The 23999-nt window shown below is 55.0% G+C and overlaps 8 protein-coding genes across 8 annotated transcripts; 3 read left to right on the top strand and 5 right to left on the bottom strand.

The window, feature by feature from the left end:
* Positions 1-857: 857 nt before the first annotated feature.
* On the bottom strand, positions 858-1439 carry CGCS363_v010904 (uncharacterized protein; the record flags this gene model as incomplete). Its single annotated transcript, XM_036642753.1, has 2 exons — positions 858-1328; positions 1380-1439. The coding sequence occupies 2 exons, from the start codon at positions 1437-1439 to the stop codon at positions 858-860; spliced, it is 531 nt and encodes a 176-aa protein (XP_036492585.1).
* A 296-nt stretch (positions 1440-1735) lies between these two features.
* Positions 1736-2256, bottom strand: CGCS363_v010903 (uncharacterized protein; the record flags this gene model as incomplete). The annotated part of the gene is made up of 3 exons (XM_036642752.1): positions 1736-1791; positions 1848-1971; positions 2023-2256. 3 exons carry the CDS (start codon positions 2254-2256, stop codon positions 1736-1738), a joined length of 414 nt encoding a protein of 137 aa, XP_036492587.1.
* A 725-nt stretch (positions 2257-2981) lies between these two features.
* On the top strand, positions 2982-4434 carry ATG14 (Autophagy-related protein 14; the record flags this gene model as incomplete). Its single annotated transcript, XM_036642751.1, has 2 exons — positions 2982-3570; positions 3623-4434. The coding sequence occupies 2 exons, from the start codon at positions 2982-2984 to the stop codon at positions 4432-4434; spliced, it is 1401 nt and encodes a 466-aa protein (XP_036492586.1).
* A 229-nt stretch (positions 4435-4663) lies between these two features.
* On the bottom strand, positions 4664-8612 carry CGCS363_v010901 (uncharacterized protein; the record flags this gene model as incomplete). The annotated part of the gene is made up of 2 exons (XM_036642750.1): positions 4664-8165; positions 8365-8612. The coding sequence occupies 2 exons, from the start codon at positions 8610-8612 to the stop codon at positions 4664-4666; spliced, it is 3750 nt and encodes a 1249-aa protein (XP_036492491.1).
* A 1148-nt stretch (positions 8613-9760) lies between these two features.
* spc7 (Kinetochore protein spc7) lies at positions 9761-14462 on the bottom strand (the record flags this gene model as incomplete). The annotated part of the gene is made up of 3 exons (XM_036642749.1): positions 9761-10428; positions 10479-14199; positions 14250-14462. The coding sequence occupies 3 exons, from the start codon at positions 14460-14462 to the stop codon at positions 9761-9763; spliced, it is 4602 nt and encodes a 1533-aa protein (XP_036492588.1).
* A 547-nt stretch (positions 14463-15009) lies between these two features.
* Positions 15010-15821, top strand: CGCS363_v010899 (40S ribosomal protein S11-B; the record flags this gene model as incomplete). The annotated part of the gene is made up of 3 exons (XM_036642748.1): positions 15010-15187; positions 15437-15675; positions 15753-15821. The coding sequence occupies 3 exons, from the start codon at positions 15010-15012 to the stop codon at positions 15819-15821; spliced, it is 486 nt and encodes a 161-aa protein (XP_036491881.1).
* An 817-nt stretch (positions 15822-16638) lies between these two features.
* CGCS363_v010898 (uncharacterized protein) lies at positions 16639-17690 on the top strand (the record flags this gene model as incomplete). The annotated part of the gene is made up of 2 exons (XM_036642747.1): positions 16639-17178; positions 17259-17690. 2 exons carry the CDS (start codon positions 16639-16641, stop codon positions 17688-17690), a joined length of 972 nt encoding a protein of 323 aa, XP_036491880.1.
* A 3352-nt stretch (positions 17691-21042) lies between these two features.
* On the bottom strand, positions 21043-23172 carry CGCS363_v010897 (uncharacterized protein; the record flags this gene model as incomplete). The annotated part of the gene is made up of 5 exons (XM_036642746.1): positions 21043-21282; positions 21354-21524; positions 21573-23019; positions 23072-23111; positions 23166-23172. 5 exons carry the CDS (start codon positions 23170-23172, stop codon positions 21043-21045), a joined length of 1905 nt encoding a protein of 634 aa, XP_036491875.1.
* Between the last annotated feature and the right edge of the window lie 827 nt (positions 23173-23999).

Raw genomic sequence — 23999 nt, 5'->3', positions numbered from 1 at the left:
ATCTTCGAGAACAAAGGACTTTGTTGCCACGGGAGCTCCATACCATATTTCCTTGGCCGTTGCAGAAGATGAGCATCACAAAAGAACAGGCAAACGCGTCACATTGCATGCATTCGAAAAACATATGTCAAATCCCTTGGTCAGATCCATTCGTTTTGGGGCAGGTAGGCAGCCCTTTTGCCTGGCTCCTAACATTCTATGTGGATGCATCTCGCATCTCGCGTCATGTGTACATGACCACTGTTCAACCCCTGATGCAATCTATTTCACAAAGTCTTCCCTGTATCCCCTGTGCAATGATGCATGAGTCCTCACGTCAATAACGATCATGTCCTGGCAATTTTGCTTCGCAATCTGTCCCAGGCAGTAAGCATCTGATATCAAGAGACCATGAACAAGATTCCGGAAAACTTCAAGGCATGCTCAGAGAGAAGATTATTGCTCGACATGTCCTAGCTCTCAAAGGCTCAGGCTGTCGACTAAAGTCAACTGCCGTCGTCTACCCGGAGCTTGGGTTCCGACTAAGGATGACGATACGAAGTTTTCATCATTGCATGCGTGATCAAACGTGAAGAAAAAGCGGCGACATACCTCTTTTTCATCTGCTCCAGATGTAGAACGATTGGACTCACGTCGTGTTCATGAGTTTCTTGCATGTAATCAAGCCCGCGGTTGATGGTTTCAGCTGCTCTGAACGTCGGGTTTCGAGTCGAACTTGCAGTGCTGCAGGCGTGCCCGGAAGGAATATCGGCGTGCATCAGAGGTCCATGAGCGTGTGTGCGGCCCGTGTTTCTTCCCGGCAACAGCCAGATCCTGAGTGCTATTTTGAATTATTTTGCGATGTTGCCGAGTTGGCCTCAGTCGTAGTCAAGAGAGTCAAGACCGGCTTCGACAACGTCCCAAGTTCTTTTTCGTAGGTCAGGCTTGGGTTCATGGTTCTTGTTCTTGCCTGCTTTTCGCTTCTTCTTGTTCTTTGGTTTGGGTGGTTGAGGTGTCGCGGCCTCCTTGGCGCTGTCATTGTCGCCGACCTCGCCAGCTTCAAGATCTGCTTGCGAGGCTGCAGGGCGACACTCTGCAGCCTTTTCCTTCTCTTTTCGTAGAGCTTCAATTTCAGAATGGCGGAACATGGCGATTTGCTCATCGGTGAGCGTGCGCTTGACGCCATCCGGGTAGTACCCAAGTCCGTCATCTTCTTCCTCGTAGTACTCTTCGTCGTCGTATGCGGCGTTTTCATCGCCTGCATGCTTCTCTGGGCTGAAAAATTCGCTTTTGAACCCTTGCAAAGCTGCGTCAGAGAAGTGCGACTCAAAGAACGACGTCAGCTCGTCCTGGCAAATGTCAGTATGAAGAACGGGGCAGGTTGGCGCGTTTAAACTCACGTTGCTGATGTTTGGAACGGCGAGATGGGCCCGGCCTTGACCCGATTCGACCGCGGCCATGATGAGCGACTAGAATGATGCGGCGATGAAACTTGGGGTCGTTTGTGGGTTTGTTGAAAGTAAGAAAAGAAAAGAAATTGAAAGGCGACGGAATGAGGCCAAAGACATGTAGTGGGCCAGGCGCGTCCGCGAGCTTGGATCACGTGTGGAGACCTTACCTCGTCACGCTGGAAGCAACGAGGAGTGGACGCGACCAAGTGCATCTGCTGCCAAAAACCATGCAATTCTCTGCATAAGTGTAGGACCTCTTGGACATCTCGATCCGTCACCTAGGACCCCATCTCCCCGGCCAAATCTTAGTTCCGGCTCAGCAGGGCAAGTGCACTCTGAAATGCCCGCAGAACCTCCCTCACTGACACAGTGTGAGTCGGACGCGTTGAATGGGAAGATGCAAGGATGGGGACTCACTGTGCTCCTGCTTTTGAGCCATATTCTGCTCTTGCATGTTGACGTATCTCTGTCTTGTGCGTAGGCGCTTGACTGCACGCTCATTGTCATGGGCGCTGGAAGTTGAAGCCCAGATATTGAAGTACTAGATGCATGGTCAGTTGGGCTCTGCAATGGTTTGTGCGGGCAGTCGCACCTTGACAAGGCCCTCAAACTGCTCCAACAGCTCTCGCTCTTTCTCATCAGCGTCCGCGAGCGCCTTCTCGTACCGGGCCTCAAATTCTTCCCAGTCGAAATCAGGAAAAGGACCGGGCGTGCCTGGCGAGATGTTGTCGTGGCCGTTGGTTGCCGGTTGGTCGACCCGCGGCTCAGGCGTCTTGGTGCTCTGAAGAGACTTGGGTCTCTGTGATCCGTTCGCGTCCTCGGCCATCTTCTTTGATGTTTCGTGTTAAACGATAGTACTCTGAGGCCGAGCCCGAATAAAGCTTTGTGTTTTTTCTCCTTTCAAAACGTCGTTCTTGGTCACCACAAAGGGAGTGTTGGTGGTGTAGTACCTGAGTGTTCGCTGTTGGGCTTAGTGGAGAAAGTCGGAAGTTCAGAACTGACAGCGACACTGGACCGACCGCTTCACTGGACTGGACCTCAACCCCGGAAGGCGGTCGAGAGTGGTGCTTGCCTCACTCCATTGCTGCGCTGCGACCGCCAAGGCCTGTTCAGGCAAGTGTGGCGTTGATTGGCCACAGCACCGCTGTGGCGCGCCGCAGGGATTCAAATGGGTTGGGGACCCCCCTGCTGCCTGCCCGGAGTGCCGCCGCGACCACGGCCCTCGATTGTTTCCTTTCTTGGCTGGCTTCCTTTCAACGCCGCCTCTCACCCGACCTCGCCCTCGTGACTCGATATCTTCGAACAGGACCTGCCCAGTCAGATCGCCTGAACACTCCCACCGACTCACTGCGACTTCGATCTGGGAACTGCGTATTTCACATCGCAGTCTCCCTCCGAACGTCCTGGACTCAACTCAACCTCATCCGCCAGAAAGTCAAATTCTCCACGTCATTGCCGTTGCGACTTTCTGCCCATGCCGCTCCCTGATCGTTTTGAAACTCGCCGTCTCCTCGCATCTCTTCGAACTTTGACTCGCCGCATGCCGCCAAGATGAACTGCGACATTTGCCAAAGACCGCATCATCCCCAGCAGCGGCCCTTTCTCTGCGCTGTCGATGCGCGCAACCGCTGCTATGAAGGCCGTATGAGGAATCTTCAGGCGTTGATGGAGAATGAGTCTCTCCAGCAGCAGATCAACGACTTGCTGGCCCAGACTGGCCCGGCTAGCTCTTCAACTTCCGCCGTCGCTATTGAAGCCTCAGTATCTGACCAGAAGAAAGCCGAGGACAGGACCGCTCAGATCATCGCGCAAGCCGACAAGCTGAAGCGGGAAATCGCTGCTGCCAAGAAGGAAATCGCTGACCGAAAAGCTGCTTTGTCGCGCCGCAAGTCGGATCTGACATCTGCCTCTGATGGTACTGAGGCCCGGAGATCCAGACAGTTGGATGAGACTGAGCGCTCGATCTCGGTAACCAAGTACAAATGGAACCGCAGCGCCGATAACATGGCGACTACTCGAGCCTTTCTGTGCATGGAGGCTGCCAAGTTGTATGGACTTCGCCGAATCAAGAAAGGGTCCTCAGCTCGATATGAGTATAAGATTGGTGGGGTTGATGTCATAGATCTTTCATCTATGAATGGTAAGCTGCTTCAACTGGATACATGCTGTGAGTTTCTCACTGACCCTGCCAGCCGTGTCTCCCGAGACATTGTCCACATCACTTGCCAACCTGGCCCATATTGTCGTACTGACGTCGCATTATCTCTCGATCCGCCTGCCCGCAGAGATCACTCTTCCGCATCGGGACTATCCTCGTCCCACGATCTTCAACCTCGCTTCCTCCTATCAGCACGGCGATGTCCCATTTCCTGGTTCCTCTGTCATCCCCAACCTAACCTCAGATGATCGAGACAGCCAGCCTCATTATGTCCCGCGACCTCGGCCACTTTATGTCGATAAAGCCCTTCCCACTCTCGCAAAAGAAGACTCCGTCACGCATTCGCTCTTCCTCGAGGGCGTCACCCTGCTTGCATACGACATCGCCTGGGCCTGCTCCACACAGGGTGTCTCTGTCGGTGATCGCAACTCGTTCGACGACGTCTGCCACATGGGTCGCAACTTGTACAATCTGCTCATCGGCCAACAGCTGCATAGTACTCAGACAGGTCGCATCTACCCTCCGGTGTCTTCGTCGCCCGCAACAAAGCACGACAATCCAGAGCAAGAAGAAATCGGAAAGGCGTCGTCTTGGATGGGACGCTATTCCCATGGCACAACTCACACGTTCCTCGGAGGCGCGGAGGGTTCCGATTTCATCCGCAGCTTCAAGCTTCCCAGCCCCTTGAAGCTTGCCGATAAGCTGAAGAAGAAGCTTCTGAGTGAGGTGGCAGTGCCGGAATGGGAGGTTTTGGAGGATGATGCCTGGGCCCTGGACGATACCGAAAGTGCGCAGAATCGGACAGGTGGTGGAACGAATGGATGGACGAAGCTGAAGAACAGGTAATCTAACAAAGAAATGAAACATCCATACTCAAACAACAAGCTTTGCTGGTGGCCAGATTCTCCTTCCAATGACTCTCCCCACTCTCCGTAGCCTTGTTTTTTTATTTCTCGTTTTGTTTGATTTTCGTGTGTTTTCGTGTGTTTTCGCGGTTTTTGTTTTCTTTCATCTCTTTTCTTCGTGTTCCCGTCGTCTCTCCCCGTTCTCTTCATCTTGAGTGGAGCGTATTGACTCATTGCCGTTGAGACCGCCTTTCTTCCTCCACCATCCTCATCCATTCCCTCAAAATTCCCTCCATCTCATCTGCGTACACGATACCCTGTTGGACAAGTCCTTCAAGGAGGTACCTCATCCAATGCCCCAGAAGATCGTTCACCTGTTCTCTGGTGAGGAAAGTCTTCTGATCTTCCGGGGCGCCGGGCAATTCCTGCCACCTCTCCTTAGACAAGAGCTTGAGTCGCCTCTCTCCCCCCCAATTCCTGAACTTCCTGGCGGCCCCAGTATCCTGATTCTGACGCCTTAGAATGTCGATCAGTAGACGGAGGACAGCCAGGCGCTCTTCTCTGGTTGCGTGCCCTGCGTACGTGAAGACGCTCTCGGACTGGTTCTGTTCGGCCCTCTCGACGACCCGAACAATTCGATCCCGGTGGCCATCTTCGCCACCGGTCGCTTCTTGGATTTCGGACGCCTCAACTTCCTGCTCCAACTCGCGCCTGGTCGTGTACACACTCTGTTGATGGGTTGCGATGTCCTCTGCGGACCTGTTTGCTCTGTTGCTTCTGGGAAGAGGCAGAATCTGCCGGGGCCGCGAGAACCAGCTCGGCACGGGGGTATCACCAGTCTGTACGGCTTCCTCTTGGTTCCTCTTCTCCTTTGCCTGGGCTCTGTTGCTTGAGTAGCGAGTTGCCTGTGACGGCTGCTGGGGGGTCGAAGCCGGTGCGGGCATTGGGTCAGAGATCGAGAAGATCGAGATGCGCGGTGCGTCTGGGGAAGCCTCTTTTGGGTCTGCCGCCGAGCCGTTACGTTTGGGTGCGAGAACTTTGACTGACGTTGGGGTCTTGGGGTCTTCGGGGGGTCTCGCGGCAGGGGAGCGGATTACCTGTCCGTCTGGTCCCAATTTGGCGCAGCCCGTATCCTTGGATTTCTGAGTCTGAGACGACGGCTTTGTTGTTCGCAAGGGGCGTAAGGGATCTGGGCGTGGGCCTTTGCGGATTATTCTTCGAGGCGAGACCGATGATGAACCGCCAGTCGCTGATTGTGTATTGGGGGTCGGGGTCATGGGCGTAATTGGTGAATGACGCGATGCAGAAGTTTGAAGCGGCAATGTCAGCGTGTACGAATGCTGCTGAGTTGCCCGTGGTCTTGTTGAGGCTTCTGTTCTCGTCCCCGTACGTGTTTGCTCATGTTGCTTGGTAGTTTCCTCGCTAACGCGGTCAGCGGGCTCTGCCACTGACTCTGTTCCCGTCGGAGTTTGCGTCTGGTTGTTCTGCTCGTGGACAGGAGCGATGGGGGGCGAGGGAAGAGCAGACCTGCGAGGAGATGGCGGAGGGGGGGAGTAAATGTCGTCCAACAGGTCCGGGGATGGCGACCTGGGAGGGGTTGAAGGAGGGAGGGAGTAGAGGTCATCCAAGGGGTCTGGAGATGGCACCCTGAGAGGCATCGGTGGAGGATGGGCATAAAACTCGTCTGGAATTGTCGGTGACAAAATCAACGGCGGTGAAGAAGGGCCGGCTTCAACGAAGGTTTCTTCAAAGATCTGATCGATTGGACCGAATTCGCCTGGAGTGGCCGGCAACTCGGGTCGAAGATCCTCTAGAATGTCCATCTCTATTTCACGGTCGATGGCGACTTGCGTCGCGGGCTGGCGAGGTGTGTAAGTGAAGCATGGATCATTCTGCATGTCCGTATCCACGATCTCGACGGCAGGAGTGACGCTAGAGAAGTTGTCGTGCATATCGCAGTCGGTGTATTGATGCATATTGAAGTCTTGGGCTGATCCGATGTCATCGGCCATCTCCTGGTCCTCTCTCGTTGTGGTCTCGAATTGTGTAACACCTTCCATCATGTTTCTTGCATCTTGATTCGTCTCAACCTCGATAACTTCCATGGCGTCTCCATGGACATGGTTGGTTCGAACAATAGCGACAGGAGGTGCTTGCTGAATGACACCGTCCATAGATCCGTCATGAGTTTCGGCGACTCTTTCGACTGCCACGGTGGGCTCACCAACAACGCCGTCCATCAAATAGCCATTGTCTTTCTCAGATCCCTCGGTCTTGTCGCTAGGCTGGGTTTGAACAACCTCCATCGCCTCATTGTCGTTAACCTGTGCGTTCGGGGCAATTGTAGCTGAAGAGCCAGTCGCATTTCCGAACGTAGGAAGCTGTGCAGTAACGAGGGCAGACGCAACTGTAGCACTTGAAGAGATAGACGGCAAGGTTGAGAATTCCGTAGGGATTGGACGAGAGGCAGGTCCATGGCCGGATCTCTGTGGCTCCTCGGGGTCACTCAGTCTGCGCTTGTGTGTGGCAGGCGATTTGAGTGCTAGAGTAGGGAGAGCGGGAACAGGCAACTCGGTTGAGGGAGTATGGACTTGTTCCAGGACATTGGTATCAGGAGTCGTGGGCTGTTCTTGAGGCGCGGGTATGGAAGATGCAGACAGGGAATGATCGGGGAGCATCAAGACTGCTCCGCCGCCGCTCAGATCGTGGTGATCGTCCTTGTCGTCGTCGTCACCGTCGTCGTCCTTCTTTGCGTCTTGGTCTCGCTCATCCTCGCCGTCGGTCTTGTTCTCGTCCTCGTGCTCTTGCTCTTTCTCAACCTCATTCTTCTCGTCAGACTTCGTGACCTGAATCTCTTCTTTCTCGGTCTCGCCCTCGTCTTGCGCCTCCTCATGAACGTGGTCATTCAGTTCGTCCTTGCGAGCACTATCTTCGTCGATAGACACCACACCTGAAGCAGGCATCGTGGGCTCAATGGTGGCAATGGGTGCGTTGTCGGTGACGGGGAGAACTCTAGTAGGAGAAGGAATGGCAACGACATTGGTCGGGGCGTTATCGGTGACGGTGAAGACGTTGGTAAGAGATAGCCGAGGAGCGACGTTGACGGGAGCATCATCCGTGACAGTAAGGATTCCGGTGCAGGAAAGAACGGGAGTTGCGATGATGGGGGCGGTGTCAGCGACGATCAAGATGCTGCTATACGAGAGTACAGGAGCAATATTGACCGGAGCGTTGTTGGAGATAACAGGAGGAGCGATTACGGGGGTGGTGTCGGCAACGGTGACGATTTTGCTCAGCGATAATTGCTTCTTGGCAGCATCGTCGGGAGGTTGGAGGACTTTCCCTTCGCTCACGTGGTATATGCCGTATTGATTGGCCTTTGGTATGCTTTTGTAGTTACCAGGGCGGAGGAGTCGGGGCTGAGGGACACTTGCAACCTTCGTCTTGAAAGATGCCATCAACCTCACGGTCTTCTCGTAGTTCCGGAGCTTCTCCTGCAGGCTGGCGACCTCCTCGGTGAGGCGGGCATTCTCGGCCGAATGCTGCTCAGTCTGTGCCTCCTTCAAGTTGGCTCTCTCCTTTAGCTTGGTAATCTCCTCGATGAGGGCGGCATTCTCGACAGAGTGCTGCTGAAGCTGAGTATCAGCATCAGTAACCTCCTTGACGAGGCGCGCGTCTTCCGTCGCTAGGTCTTTGGGTTGGTCCACCTCTGGAGGCGGTGGACCGGGGGGCCTGACAGCTGGATTAGCAATCTGCAATACACTTGAGAGTAGAAGGAGAGGAGGCTCACATAACTGGGCCCTCGTTCGTCGAGCTCCCTTGCTAGGGGAGTCCGTCGAAGAGGGTACCAGGCCGGGGTCCAGAAGTCCCGGGCTTTGCGAATTGGCACTGGGCCGAATCCGTTGGCATCTCATAACCAAAAGAGATCAACATCCGCCAGAATAGAGCCATGTAGGCAATGATAAGCTTCATGGGCCAGGCGACAACGCTGGCGACGTCCACCAACATCCGACCAAGCAGTCCACCAGTCAACTGGTACCAGCATTCGGCGAATCTGGCAGAGTGCCAGACCCGAGAGATTGCCATGACTGCCAGGTAGACCAGAACCGCAAGATACGGATGATTGGCGGCCGCCTGCAGAACCAGGTTGGCCTTGTCGATGAAGATTTCAGTGACCATGATGGTGAGTAGAGTGTGGAATCTTTGGTTAGAGAAATATGGGTAAAGTAAAGTAACGTCGTAAGACGAAAAGGAGGAGCTTTCGTTGATGTTGAGATGAGTTCGTGCTAAAAAGCGATGAAAGGCTGCTAAAAAGCGACGAATGTGGGAAGGTATCTCGACTCAACGTTGGCGAAGAAGGGAAGAGGAAGAGGTTTTTTTCAAAAACCAAGTCGGGAGACGAGACTGAATAGACTGACCGGACGACGAGGGCAGGTCGGTCACGTGCCTGAGGCGGTAGAGTGGGGCGGGTGAGCTGAGGATTTCCTAATCGGGGTGAAGTGAAGTTGAGATGCCAACGCTCCGGCACCCTAAGGCACCAAACGCAGCGGTCCCTTCAGGGGACCTGAGCCCGTCGCACCCGATTCTTGAATTCGTTGCCCTAGTGACGTCAATAATATTCTGGTGAAATTCTCTTCAGGTTGGCGAAGGACTAGGAGCGCACAAAAGGCAGCCCTTGGAAAAACGACGTTGCAGTCGTGATATTCTCGGTGAGCGGGCCTCACCGAGCACCCCCACCCACTTCGTCTGGCTGCGTTTGATTCCGTCCGTTTGCCAACGTCTTTTAGCCTAAACTGCGTTTGCTTCAAGAGTTTTATCTCATTGTTCTCAGTGAATTCTATGTTCAATTGAGTTGGGATCACAATGCCTCAGTACTCGAGAATAAATGCTTGTCAATCGTCACAATCAAGTGGGACAAAGGCCGTCTGCTCAGTCGACATTGGCGGTCTTCCTTCCGTCTCCTTTTTATTCTTGCGATTGTTGATTTCTAATTTCTACATGAAATTGACCCCTTTCCTCTGCTGTTTTCTGCTCGCAACTGGTATCCGTTTCAATCAATTCGTTGTGCTCACACCATAGTCAACCGTAGAACCCAAACTTGGTTGACGATCACGCCTTCAAACAATTGACCAAAGATAATCTCATTTGGGTAAGGTAATACGACAATAACAAAACCAAATGTACGTTATTCGACTACACACAGGGTATCCTCACGGCGCCATTAAACCAAACCTGCCTCCCACCGACATAATCCCAGCAACAATAATCCACCATCATCACTCATTACAAGGTAGTACTAGTAATGCCTGCAGCCAAACGTAAACCTGCTACTCCTGCTGCCTCTTCCCTCTTGCCAAAAGTCTCTCGTGAAGGTCCACGACCGCATCGCTCCATGAAGGGGCACCTTCCTCTTGAGAAAAGGCAGCCTCGCCCAAATGAGTGGACAAGAACTCCGCAATCTTTGGGGTGTTGAAATGCTCCCCGTACACGACTGTCGCCTCAGGGTGAAGCGAGAAATCGACGCCGTCAGGCTTGCTCGCTCCCCTGATCTCGAGAGCAATCTCCACCTTGGTCTCCAGCGGCGCCATGAGGAGTGAAGACTTGACCGCGATAGACGAGTCAGAAACTCTCGCCACGGTGGTCGGGAAGGTGATGTTCAGCCGACGGACATGGTTGGAGGTGGAATTAGCCTTATCCCACGCATTGCGAACCATGTGGAGGAGATCCGCAATTTTAGTGCGGCTCTGCGGCAGGCCACGAATGTGGTCCCGAATGCATTCCAGGAAAAACTCCTTCTCCGGCGTTGACGGCACGGGTTTGGATGCGCGATTCGCGGCAATGTACCACAGGTCGATCCTCGCGTTCTTCTTCCGGGGCTGGAAGGATGCAATGTCGAACACGATCTCAATCTCGCGGAGGTACGTCATGGAGATTTGGCTGCCGGAAACGCCGGTGACAGCCCAACCGTGCTGCTTCTCCAGGGCATCGACTCGTCCTGGGTTCAAGTTAGCTAAGCAAAAGATACGAGATCCACGTTTCACATACCCTTGAGTGCACTGATTTCACCTGTCGACCAGCCTCGGCACTCCTCGCGAATCTTCTCCGCTTCCTTGATGTCCTCGTGGCACTGCTGCTTCTCCTGCGTGAGGGCCTCAACACCACGCTCGGCATCCTCGAGTTCTTGTCGGAGCTCGGCAATGAGTTGAGTCTTTTCCTGAACGTCGCTTTCGACCTCGGCGAGATCAGCCCTGGCGGTCTCGAGTTCCTCTGGGTCGCAGTCCGCCAGTTCATTGGCGACGGCCTGCAGGTTGCTGTACTCTTGCTCAAGTTCGGTGAAGCGGGAAACGATCGCAGGAAGGGTAGAGGCGAGCAGCTTTTGTTGCTGCTGGAGAACCTTCTCATCGGTTTTCATGCCCTCGGCAATCCTGATAAGCCCCTCCTTGAGACCCTCCTGAAGCTTCATTCGCCACTCGTACCACATGGCCTTGCTCTCAAGACGGGCATGGGTCTTGCCGTTCTTGAACTGGTTGTCGAGGATATTCTTGAAGTCGGGAGAGGCGGACATGTACTCTCGGAAGAGAGGCGGATTCTCCTCAAAGGTCTCGGACTCAATCTCTCGAACGATTCTGCGTCCCTCGGAGATGTACTTCTTCAGTTCGCGGCAAGAGTGTTGGTAAAGTTCCAGCATGGGCACCGTGCAAGCGCCGGCCACCACACAACGCTCCAAAGACAAGTCCTCTTTCCCACCCATTTCTCTAAACATGTCTGGTGCTTGAGTATGCCTCCGCTTTGTCGTCGTCAACTCCATGAAGCGGATGGAAGTCATGTTGAGGAAGTCCTGGAGATGAATGCGCTCCTCCGACTCGTCGTTCATGAGCTCATTGTCGGGTCGGACAGGCGAGCCATCGAGGTTCATGGGATGAGTGGCGGTATCATCCTCAACATCTCTGAAGCGTCCTTGTCCGTGAGGAGACTTAGCCTTGCTCCCACTCTTCAATGGCGACTCGGAATGTGTCGGGGTTGCCTTAGTTGTCGTGTCTTCGTCCAAGAAGCGTTGGGAAGAACGAGTCAATCTGCGACCAGTAGTCTCGGCCTTGCTAGGGGGCTGGGCCAACTTGACGTTTTTCACAGGACTTCCTTGGTGTCCCTTGAGTCTCTTGACGCCGTCGTTGTCTTCGCGCTCCTCCTCGTCGTCAAGCTCGGCAGGACGTTTGCCAAGCAGGCCCTTGGCGCTTCCAACGTGGAGACTCTTGCGACCCTGGAGGCGCTTCTTCTTCGGGCTCAAGCTGTCAATCATCTCCCTAAGGTTGAGCGTTGCGTCCTTCTCATTTTCGCCATCCGCCTCGCGCTCGAGGATTGTACGGCCGTTCTCTTTGTCTTCTTCATCTTGGCGGTCTCTGTCGACTTCAATCTCAATGACCTTTGGATCCCCAAAGGTGACTCCGCGGGTCTTTCCGGGTACGAACTGCTGGGCGGCTTCGCCAAGAGATCCTCGTCGGTCAAGAATAGCAGCAACGCGGGGTGATCCCAGCCCAGGCTTGTCTGCGCCGACACCAGAATGCCTGCGGGGTTGAGGAGTGAGAACAACAGTGGGCGTCCTTGCTCCAGTTGCTGGATCTTGCTGAAAGACGTTCAAACGGTTGGCAGTATTTTCAAGTGATGGTGTCGCGGGCTTTCTCGTTGGTGATTTTGAAGCAGACTTGGGGAGCGACTTGGTCGGTGACTTGGGCCGTCCTCGCTTCTTGGAAGACTGGGGTGTCTTGACTGGCGAGCTGTCCAACGGAGTCGTGGCCACTGGTGGTGGCGCTGCAGACTTCGGTGGGCTGGGTGTCCTGGTACTCCTCTCTGGGCTTTTGGAAGGACTTCTGGCTGGCGACTCGCCAAAGAGGCTCGCACGAGGCATGCTGTTGCGGAGGCTTCTGCCTTGGAACGGGTTGAAACCGGGGCTGTCTGCCGGGGCGTTCTTCTTGACGGACGCAGCAAGCTTCTTTGCAGGCGATGCTGGCTTCACGGACATGGTCTTGGAGGGCGTGTCGGGCTTGTCGACCTCCTCCTCCATGAGCTTCTTGGCGGCAATCCGGGCCTCTGGTGATTGAGGTCCTCCGATGATGCCTCCAACAGCGGTGGTCATGTCCATGCCCATCGTGGCATCCTCTGCTTCAGCCGCCTCAGAAGTAGGCAGAATACCTCCAACAGCTGTGGTGATATCCATGTCCATAGTAGGCTCATCCTTCTCCGGAGAAGCGGTAGCAGCGCCAAGAATCTTCCCAACGCCAACGGTCATGTCCATGCCCCCTGTAGCGTCATCTTCTTCCATCGGCTTGTCCGGCGATGACATGATCCGGCCCAGTCCAACAGTCATGTCCATACCCAAGGTCTCATCACCATGAAGCGTCTTATCAGCCGCAGGGAGGATGCCACCCATGGCAACAGTCATGTCCATGTCCATTGTTGACTCGTCCATGACCGAGTTGTCGCGCGTAGTCATGGTCCTGCGACGCTTCTGGGAGGTGTCTCTCTTGGCCTGGGACGGCAGAAGACCGCCAATGGCAGTTGTAAACTCCATAGACATGTCCTCATCTTCACCCTCATCGAACAGGGTGTCGTTGGGATTCTGTTTTTGGATACCTCCAACGGCGGTAGTAAACTCCATGGTTTGGTCTTCCTGGCTCGGCTCGACGGCTTGTTGGTTGACTCGAGAAAGAATACCACCGATAGCACGTGTGACATCCATCGACATGTCCTCGTTGGGGTCAAAAGCACTCTGAGAGGTCTTATCTTTCATAATGCCACCAACTGCTGAGGTGATGTCCATATCCATATCCATGTCATCGTCGTCTTCGTCTTCGGGAGGACTGTTGCGCGCAGGCGGGGGAGGGGCGTTCTCCTGGTCCTTGGCACCCTCGTCCTGTGGCTTCTTCTTGATCCAGCCGAAGGAAGGAATGACTTCTTCATCCTCTTCGTCATCGTCGGAGCCAAGTCGTTGAGTTCCTGCTTGTCGCGCAGCCATCCTCAGAGCCTCATCCAGGGTATCGTTCTCGTCATCCGATGCGACCGTACGACCAGACATGACTGATGCGCCAGTGACCTCATTGTCGTCGATGGTCATCATCGTGCCATCGTCATCCGAAGAATCGCTGTTGGAGTCCGAGTCCTCGACCTCTTCATCTCCATCCACCTCCTCTACCGCATCAGCAGGCTCAGAATCCGAGCTGAACCCGGATGCGGCCGTGTTCTCATCGTCGGTGAAGTCCATCAGATTTGCGGTGGAACTACGCCTGCGCTTCTTCTGGTGGAGCTCTCTCTGGTTCTCTGGTGACTCAGGAACTATCTCGTCCACCTGCTCTTGCGGCGTGGACGCCCGATCAGATCCCTTTCCATTTGCGCTAGATGCACGTCGCGTCGAGTCTGTTGACGCTGTTGAGTCTTGGTTGAACTCAATCTCGTGGAATGTGTGAAGAGTCGCCTCGGCGGCGAATGATACTCTCCGGTTGGCGAGCGACTTGCGTCGCGCATCTCTGCGCTCTCGCTCCTCTCGTTCTCTAGATGCGGCTTGCTGCTCTTCCTCCGTGCGCAAGGCAATCTTAGAACCAGACGAGCTGCCGGTGGAGTTGCCGGTGGATGTGTTCGTGGGGGTGCTGGCCCGGGGCGGTCCCAGGTCGATAAGGTCTGCGTTGCGCTTGCGGTGTGGTGGGATCTCGGGCAGAAGCGGCATCGTGGGCTTCAAAATCGATCGCGGCGGGGGCCGTGACGGCACGGCGAGGGACTGCGAACGTTAGCCGGGCGTGCACAAGACCAAAACACGAGCATTCTCACTGCTCTGCGGTTGCCATTTGCATTTTTGAGGGCGTCTAGGCCGCCGGGGCCAATGCTCTTGCTTCGCGACTTCTTACGACTCTCTGCAAGTGTGGTGCCGACGTCAATGGTCGCATTCTCCTTGTCGGTTCCCTTCCTCGACGTCGTCGGTGCGCCGATGGACTTGCGCGTCCGCCGCGTGGAAGGCATGGTCGCGTCGCCGAATGAAGCCATCTTGAATATCGGTGTGGCGATTTGACTGTGAGGCTTCAAGTGGGAGGGCTAGACGTGCACATGTCACGTCTTAAAGAGCAACGCGATTGTTGGTGGCGTGAATGTCCAAGTTCCTCAAAGTCCCCTAACACACCCCAAGCACGGGTGGTGGGCTGCATGGGTCGGTGTTTACTTCTGACCGGGCCTCTCATTGGCTGCTGAGGAATGATGTCAACAGACCGCGTTCGGGGGCCTCTGGTTGCTGTGGTGTCGGCTGTCGCCGCCTCGGGACGTCGATTCTTCCTCTGCGCCCCACTCTTTGGCAGGTCACAGCTCGCCGTGGCTGGACCGCAGGCACCAGCCACACACCGCCCTCGCTTCCCGAAAAAAAAAGGGAAGGAGCCACACCCACAGCCCACAGTTGCAAGCCCTAATCAGTTTGCTCGTGCGTGCCAATCCAATCCGACTTTGAGTCTGACCAAAAAAATCGCAAGGTTCAGCACCTCGACTTCTAACCCAAACAGCACCCACCCGCCCAGTCGACCCGCGACCGCATCACGACGTCAAGATGGCTACCGAGTTGACCGTCCAGTCCGAGAGGGCTTTCCAGAAGCAGAAGGGTATCTTCCTCAACCAGAAGGTCAAGGCGAAGTCTGCTCGCCCTGGCAAGAGCGGCCGCAGATGGTACAAGGACGTCGGCCTGGGTTTCCGCACCCCCAAGACTGCCATTGAGGGCAGCTACATCGGTACGTTTGCGAGCACCGACTGCGAATGATGTGGTGGGAATATTGGCGCACGCGACACGGCAAACGGAAATTTTCGACATGGGATTTCGCGACACTCGAGAACATCGAAAAAGAGTTTTGGCACTCGAGGGGAAGAGGAGGAATTCAGAATTGGAGACACCGACACCGACGCCGCGCGCTGGATTCTACGAACATGCACACAAGCAGCACCACCAGAAACACGATTGCTAACGTTGGCGCGTCTTACAGACAAGAAGTGCCCCTTCACCGGCCAGGTCTCCATCCGTGGCCGTATCTTGACCGGTACTGTCGTTTCCACCAAGATGCACCGCACCCTCATCATCCGCCGCGAGTACCTCCACTTCATCCCCAAGTACGCCCGTTACGAGAAGCGCCACAAGAACCTCGCTGCCCACGTTTCCCCCGCTTTCCGTGTCGAGGAGGGTGACCAGGTCACCGTTGGCCAGTGCAGACCTCTGTCCAAGACTGTATGTTACGACCAACCCCCACGGTCTCTCGGAGACAAGACCATAGTATGGAATACGGTTGCTAATATGGCCACTAGGTCCGCTTCAACGTCCTGCGTGTCCTTCCCCGCACTGGCAAGGCTGTCAAGAAGTTCTCCAAGTTCTAAATCGGCTCATTGGCATTTACGGCGTGACTGCGGTGTGGGTTATTCATTTCATACCGGATGGGAGGTCATCAGGGAAAACTGCATCCACAATGATTGTGTTATAGATGCAGAATCAAGACCAAAATGAATTCGATCAGCCAAACAGCTACGTGGTCGTGAACTAGAGGTTATGTTTCTCTGGGTGACCCGGGCACACGATGGGCTTGTGATTTTTGCGGGAACGGAAAACTACGATGTGCCTCAGGTCGAATGAACGAAAAATGATTAGGGATTGGAAGTACAGCTGTCTTGTCCGTGGCCTTTGTGACGTGATATTTGAGTTACCTGTGGCCGGCTTCTGGTCCACCTGTCCTGGTCCCCGTTTACCCAACGTCAACAGCAGAAATCCTGATAGTGGCAGAGGTATAGACCGAACAGCGGCATACGATTATGAGTAACCTTATGCACACCAAAACCTCCCAAACCAAAATGATCCCCGGATGTTGTGATGTTGGCCTGGCTTTCACTTACATGAGATGATAAGACTGCTGCTATCTCGCGACCAGCTTCCAGTAGCGCCATAGCGGTAGCTCAACAAATAGAATTCGATATAATTAAGCTCACAATACAGTGCTTCGTACAGTGCGCAATCTTCAATTGACACCTTCCATTCGTGTCTTTCTGAGCATCTGATTGGATCACCAAATCCCGCCTGGAAATTCTCGAAGAGCTTCAGTTTGCGACACCCCTCCTCCCCTCCGAAGCTCCCCAAGATACCCCTCCCCTTCCGCCCCCTCTCTCCTCGACATCTTCCTTGTCTCAGAGGCCCTCATTCATAATGGGCTGGTTCGACGGCTGGTTCGGCTCCAGCACCACCACCTCGGACCCTCTCAAGTCCCTGGACCCCAAGCTCCGCGAGTTCCTCGAGCGCGAATCCCCCGTCAAGATCCAGCAACAGATCCAAGAAGCGGAACAGGCAGCGGCCGCCGCGGCAACAAAAGCAGCAGCAGCAGTAGAAGCAGCAACAGCAACAACATCACAAACATCACAACACAACGGTGTCGACACGACAGCAGACTCGAGACCAAAAGTGCCCAAGGAGAGCCTCTTCCAGGATGGACGGTACGCGCACCTGTGGAAGACGTACCGGCCGTACGCCGAGATCGAGGCCGAGAGCAAGACGGACCACGAGAAGCTGATGGACGTGCTGGACGGGTACAAGGAGCGCAAGCACAACATCGGCCGGGCGGCGCTGGAGAACTGCGCGCTGCAGCAGGAGGAGTGGGTGAACTGCATGAAGAGCGGCTCCTGGGAGGACAGGATGCAGATGTGCAGGCACCAGGTGCAGCGGTTCGAGAAGTGCTATACCATGCAAACGGTACGTTTACTTTCTCTCTAACCGTCGCGACTACAGAAACAAAATTGCGCAGGTCATTCTAACACTACGCTCCCGCACAGAGATTCCTTAAAGCCCTGGGCTACCAATCCGTCTACAACCGCCCGGCGCAGGTCGAAGAAGACATCCAGATGCACGCCGACAAGCTCTACCAGCGCATGGTCGAGCAAGAAAAGGCCATCGAGGCGGCTAAGCAGGAGGGCCTGCCGGTCCCCAAGTTCGATCTCTCAATACCCGCCGCCGTCGAGGCGGCTCCTGCCATCCAGCCTCGGCCAGATCTCGAGAAATCGTGGAAGGAGAAGCTGGAGCAGCTGCCAGAAGAGGAGCGCGCGGTCGAGGAGGCGGCGCTGCGGGCGGATCTGCAGGCCAAGGCGGAGGTTGCCAAGAACGTGCAGAAGCTGTGGGACGAGCAGGAGAAGGAGAAGCAGCAGCGCAAGGCGGAGGGCAAGGCGACCGTCATGGACCGCATCACGGGAGCTTTCGGAGGAAAATAAGGCTCGTCGAGACCGGTGCAGGATGTTGCCTTGTCTCGGTCATGGAGGAAGCCGGCGTGTGTTGTAATTGTACAAAAGCGGTTGCCAACTCGGACTATAATCCTATCGATCAGCCTTATGATGGATGTTTGCCATGTTGGCTATAGATTTCACGTTGTACTACTAGAAGAGCATCTACAAATGCACAAAAGAAGCCCCTCTTGGAGGCTACGATCTCCCAATCTCACGAATCCGCAAGTCTCTCGTTTCCGTCTTTCGATTACCCATCTTTTGGCGTTTGCGGCTGTCATCAGACCGAATATCTACCACGACTACACCGATCGTGATCGGCCCTGTGGCATTTCGTAATGTGACTTCATCAACCTCGCACACACCCGAGAACGAAACATGGCGAACAGGCCAGAACGCCCCGCTGTAATTCCCTCAGCAGGGACTGCGCCGCCAAGTTCCAACTCAACCCCCCCAAATCATCCCATCTCAACCGCCTCCCGCCCCAGAAAGCAGGGAAACTCAGAACCTCAATCCGTAGAAATGGAAGAGAAAAAAAGCTCATCGCCAGGGATTCAGCTCCCGGTCCGAAGTGTCACTGTATCACCACCACGTCACGGCAATTGCACACCTAGCAAGGGCGCACTGAGTAAGTAACTGCACGGGAAGGGGGTTGAATAAACCGCCTCTGTGTACGAATAAGGTAAGAGTTCGCGTTTCGCTCAACTTTAGAGCGCGCGGGTTTGCGGAACGCATCCTTTTCTCCCCGGTGTATTCGTCCAATTTGCAAGACCAACCAGCCAACCAGGACCCGGAACCCAGGTGAAGAACGGGAAAAGAAAAATACCTCGCTCTCACGAGCTGAAAGGTTGCAAATAAGCAGGGGATGAGACGAAATGAAGAAGAAGGGGAGGAAAAGGTCGCATGAAGAGGCGCGGCACGACGGAAGCGACAACGGAAACTCTAAACAGCTTTCCATTCTTTCCCGTAACTTGACGGGCGAGCAGGAGACTAAAAGTCTGACCGCACCGCCGGGGACCCGATGACGACGATTAAACGAAGAGCGGTCTGTCTGGTCTGGTCGGAGAATGATGCAGGAGATGACAGGGTGCTGCGACCAAGGGGACAAGCTAACCCAGGCTGAATCCATTGATCAACCAGTTGCGGTTGGCCTCCCTACTACCAGCGGCTAACACGATGCCTTGCCTCCCCCGAAGAGCCCAGAACTTCTGGGCACGTCAAGTGTTCTGCACCACTCAGCCCTCCCGGCGCCGAGAGGCCACTGCACGCCAAGCTTTGCGGGTAGATCTCTTGGCACACACTTGGCAGCCCAGGGACAGCCGCTTCGCTGGAATTTCGCTTCAGACCCAAGACATTTTGACCACAGTCGATTTGTAGAAACAAGCTTGGCAACATGGAAATCTTTCGAATGTTTGGATATATGTTCAATTTTTTTGATGGTTATATTATATAGCCCATAAATCATTCATACTCCGTTAGGGAGCATTCGCCAAACGCCACGGGGAGAGATCGACCATGAGACAAGATGGTAAAATGGGGTAATCATGTTTGTCTCAAATCATTGCCTCTCCCCTCTCAATCGGTCATTGTCGTTGTATGAGGTCATGAACTCGTCTAGCAGCAAGACTCCTCGCAGCCGCAGAGACCGCAGCAGATCTCGCATCCGGCCTCCTCACCACCACGGAGGGACATCTCGGGCTGGGGCTCGGCGGACTGTTTGTTATTTGGTCAGCATACGTTCATTATGATCATTGCTTAGATCTGGAACTTACGGGCTGCTGAGAGACGATACCGTTCTCAGAGGGGACCTCCATGGGGGCCTGCTGCTGGGGAACCTCGGGGGCGGGCATTTTGATGATGGGGTTTGTGGGTTGAAGAGGTGTAGAGTTGAGTGGAAGTTTGTGGGTGGTATCGAGAGAGTGGTAGTTGTGTTAAGCAACAAGAAGATGGAGCAGTAGAGAAGACAGTCTGGTCCCGCGTCTTTATGTACTCGACTCACACATCCTTCACAAGGCACACAGCACACACCAACAACAAGCCGACCTCTCTCCCCGTGCCATGTTCTCCATCAACACCCCCCTTCCCCCTGGCTCCATGGCTCAGCTGAAGCAGGTAAAAGCTATCGGTGGCCGAGGGTCCCTAACACATTGCCTCCTGTCCTGCCTCATCCACGCCCCCCCTTCTCCCCTCCATCGCATCCCCTCCACCAACCACCCGCAGCAACTTGGTAAGGTCCTGCGGTAAGCCCCCTTCATCGGAAGTAAAACGGCAAACCAGGGAACATCACCGGCGCCAATCATCACCCGACATCCCAGAGCAAGAATCCAGTTTTCCCGTCGTTGCAGCCAGTCAGGGTTCAGGGTGGGAAGAGGGCGAAGGGGGCGTGTAAGGCGGCTTCGCCTTGTGTGGTGGGTTGGGGAGGGAACTTTGATGACGGACCCATGGGCCCGTCGAGCTTCAAGTGCCGTACTTCCGGATGAGAGTTAAGATAGCCAGAGCTGCGCTGGTAGGTGGGAGGGAAAGGTACATCACCCAGTCGTCGTGGGCCATGACACGAGACGACGCGCAGCTTGCTGCGGGCGGGAACAATACACTAACAGAGAAAAAGAGTAATAACGACAGCACACGCTGGAAGATGCCGGCGACCGCCACATGCGGAGAGTGGGGCCTGGGACCACGCTGTGAGAGAGCTGTTTTCCCACCTTCTGCTCACCTTGCCTTGACCTTCCACTTCCCATGACACAACACACACGGCCACCCCGACTCAGTTGTCAGGGAAATTGGGACGAAAAAAAATTAAAGGGCAACAGCCGAAAGGTGGAACTGCGCCTCGAATGAGGCTAGTGACGTCAAAAGAGAACCATGCAGAATGCGGCACATCCAGACAAAAATAGAGGGCATCTTTCAGAATTCGGAAGGTCGAGAGGGTCCAGAGCGAGCCTGCGACTCAGCCCTTTGCAGTTCAGTTGTTGCAAGTTGCAATTCGGCCAGCGCGAAAGAGCGGCGTTGTATTTCAATTTGTGCTCACGGTCTTTAATCTGGCTACTTTTCCCTCTTTTGGGGGCGGGTTGCAAGCCACACGGGGTAAAATAAGGTTCGCACCACAGAGCGCTGTCAATCGTAATGAGCGCAAGCCGCAACATTCCTGGTCCTAAGTCTTTTGGTCGTCACTAATTGAGCGAGCCGAATGCCGACTGCCCTGGGTATCCCTGGCCAAAACCACCCGTCAAAACAACCCCCAACACCAAAGCAACCGTACCTACATGAACACCCTCAAGCATCGTCAACATCGGACATGACGTGGGCTGAGGCCCGTTCCCACTGCCTCTTCCCCAGGTCTTCCCTATCTGCCCTCCAACGCCACCGCGGCGCGTTCTAGGAATGCATTGAAGTCTTTGATCTGCTTCAGCGTCCCCCCTGTGTCGCTCTGCGTACAGGCCTGGTCTGTAATCCTCGATATCAGAATCTCGAGGTTCGCCAATTCCGCCGTCTTCTTCTCGGCTGGGCCGAGCTCAGGCGCCGCACGACCTCGCTCTACCGCCAGGTCGATGTCATGCATCTGCGAAGATAAGCTCAATTGGTTCTGTGGGACGCCCGTTAGTCAACTGTAAGGCTGAGAGATAGCTTGCGCTTCGTGGAGGAGGGGTTGCTGACCAGAGCTTCCTCTTTGACCTTGTCGTGCTTAATTCTGACGGAATCCTTCCGGACAGCCACCTGGTCCCGTTCGGCACGGATGCGCATGATTTCGTCCCGAAGGGTGATTCTCTCCTTTTGGACACTGCGTACCCGCTTGCGCAAGTTGTGGAGTGTGTCGAGGAGAATGGTCTAGAACGGGTCAGTTGTGGCAACCACACCTTGGAGATCATAACCCACGTGTTGGAGAAACCGGTTGCGCAACTCTTCCTGGTAAGCTTCCAGAGCTCGCATCTGCACCCTACGCTCTTTCTTTGTGGCTGCGTCTTCTGCATTGCGCATGCCCTCCTTAAGGGTTTCCAGACTCGTCCCGAGGACCTCCTCACACATGGTGGTCAACACATCCACAGTGTTTACTCCGCCACGGCTGGTGAAGGGGATATCGGAATTGAGAATGTCTGCGTCGTCATCCTCGCCTTCAGGTTGGGTCTTCTTCGTCGTAAACCGTTGTACTGGAATCGCAACAGTCTCATCGCCTCCTGGCGCATCTGAACCTTTCTTCTTCCTCCCTTTGGAGGCGGCTTTGGGCGGACTCTTGGTTTTCGAAGCTGCCTTTGGCCTTCCTTGTCTCTGTTTTGCCGGACTGGCGTGGGTCTGTTTCTTCCGCCTTTTGGGCAGGGGGTCTTCATTATCCTCATCTACAAGAGTAGAGTCCTGCTCGGCAGACGGCCCTCTTGGGCTTCTGCGGGGCCGCTTGCGCCCCAGTCGTTGTGCCGCCTCGTTCGCGTCCACCTCTTCAGCCACACTCTCATCTGGATCCTGACTCGGCTCCTGTTCCTCTACTAGCGATTCCGGCTCGGGTTCAGGTTCTGGCTCCGAACGTACTTCAGTCTCCGGCTCAGGCTCGGGTTGCAGCTCTTCTGTCGGTTCATCGGAGTGTGCCACGGATTCTTCTGCTTGTGTTTCGTGCCGTGATGATAATTCAGGAGACAGAGTCCTTCCACCAGACTTTCCGGCACCATCAGGTGATAACTCGTCTACATCTTCAGCCACAGATGCACCAGAGTTGCGGCTCCCTCGGCTGCTTGTCGACCTGCGCGTACCGATCGTGGTCCTTCGAACTTTGCTGACGAGAGGTGATGAAATGGGTACCGTCTCGGTTTCGTTATCTCCGGGAGACAAAGCATCCTGTAATCTAGCGCTCGAAGCTAAAGCACTGCTCGTGATCTTACGGCGTCGGCCGCTTCCTGGTGCATCGGCAGGACTCTCCTCGACTTCAGTATTGGCCGCTGCGGCCCTCCGGTTCACGGGCGAGATCGGTGGCGCGGGTATGACCGGCCTCGGGGGCGGCAAAGACTCGACAGTGTCCGGGTCTTCTTCCTCTATGATTGTAGTCGGACTTGTGTTTGGCTGCTCCGCTGCGGGCTGCGCAGATTCTATCGACGACCCCTCCTCCAATTCTTGGGTTTCTGGTTTGCCGGGTGACTGTCGCGCTTGACTGATACCGGCCGGTGCAGGCAAGAGAGATCGCGCGGCATCGGTGTCCAGTTTCCTTCGCTTCGCAGATGTGTTCGGGGTCGGCGTTGTTCGGGGTGGCGGCTGCTCCGGGCTCGTCTGGGTATCGATTTCGCTCGTGAGGTCGTCGCCGAAGTCCAATTGAAATGAGACATCCTCGACTTGGCCATGTCTTTTTATCGTCAGTCCCATCTCCCAGCAGCGATGTCCAAGGCAAAACTCACCCCGCACCGCGCATGCGCTGTTGCATGCGTTCCGCTCGAGCTGTCTGATGTTAGCATCGTCGGCGGGGCGATTCACGTCGGTTCAAGGTCTTACTCGTCATGGTGGAGGATTGGGGCTGCGATTAAAGCGCTTGGGCGCAGATACAATGAATCGGGAGTGGAATACTACTCATCAGAGACGAGTCCGACGTCAAGTCAGGGTTGTGATGCTTGAATTGAAAGCTTGAACGTCAAGCCAGAGCAACTCTACATGAGGCAGGTGGAGGGGCGCGTCGTGCACTTTGGCCAGGCGTGACGCGCGCCTCCCCTTGCGCTGAAGATCCCTGTCACCCTGGTGTGTGGTCCGTGCGTCGTCAACTTCATCTGATGTCCTGAAGAGCCTCCCACAATTTGACCTTGTGGGCCTTTCCAGAAGCATCATTGTTCCAACTCCAATTCCTCAGTCAATTTCTCTGTGTACAGCTGTCGGACTCGCACAGCAGTTTGTGCTATCTCACAGAGCTCAAGGAGCTCAAGGGGCGTAATACTCCAACTTCAACTTGGGAATATTCTCCAACATGTCATCGATTCCCTCACGCAGCTCTTCCATCAAGGGACACTCCGCGCGACCCATACACTTATGAGCCAACTCCTCGTCGATCATTGCATGTATCGCGAAAGAGCCCCCCCCCCCCCCAATGGTAAGTTTATCAGTCATGTCGGCAACGTCCCACAGGCCGCGGCTCTGGAACAGTTCGATGTACTCGCTCACGCGATTCGGCTTGGTGCACATCTCCCGCTTCACCTCGTCGCTGTCGCATAGAGCTCGGTGCTCCTCGTCGTTCCGCTGCTGCTCGAGCCTACGTCCGCAGGCCCTTAAGCAGAAAGCGCGTGCTCTGTACACCTGGTCGTCCTCCTGCAGGGGACCTTAGAGAGTTGTATGTCGGAG

This window comes from Colletotrichum siamense, assembly GCF_013390195.1.
Source record: "Colletotrichum siamense strain Cg363 chromosome Unknown KSG_Cg363_contig07, whole genome shotgun sequence".
NCBI classification, from domain to species: Eukaryota; Fungi; Ascomycota; class Sordariomycetes; order Glomerellales; family Glomerellaceae; genus Colletotrichum; species Colletotrichum siamense.
This window is presented reverse-complemented; position numbering and strand designations above follow the sequence as displayed.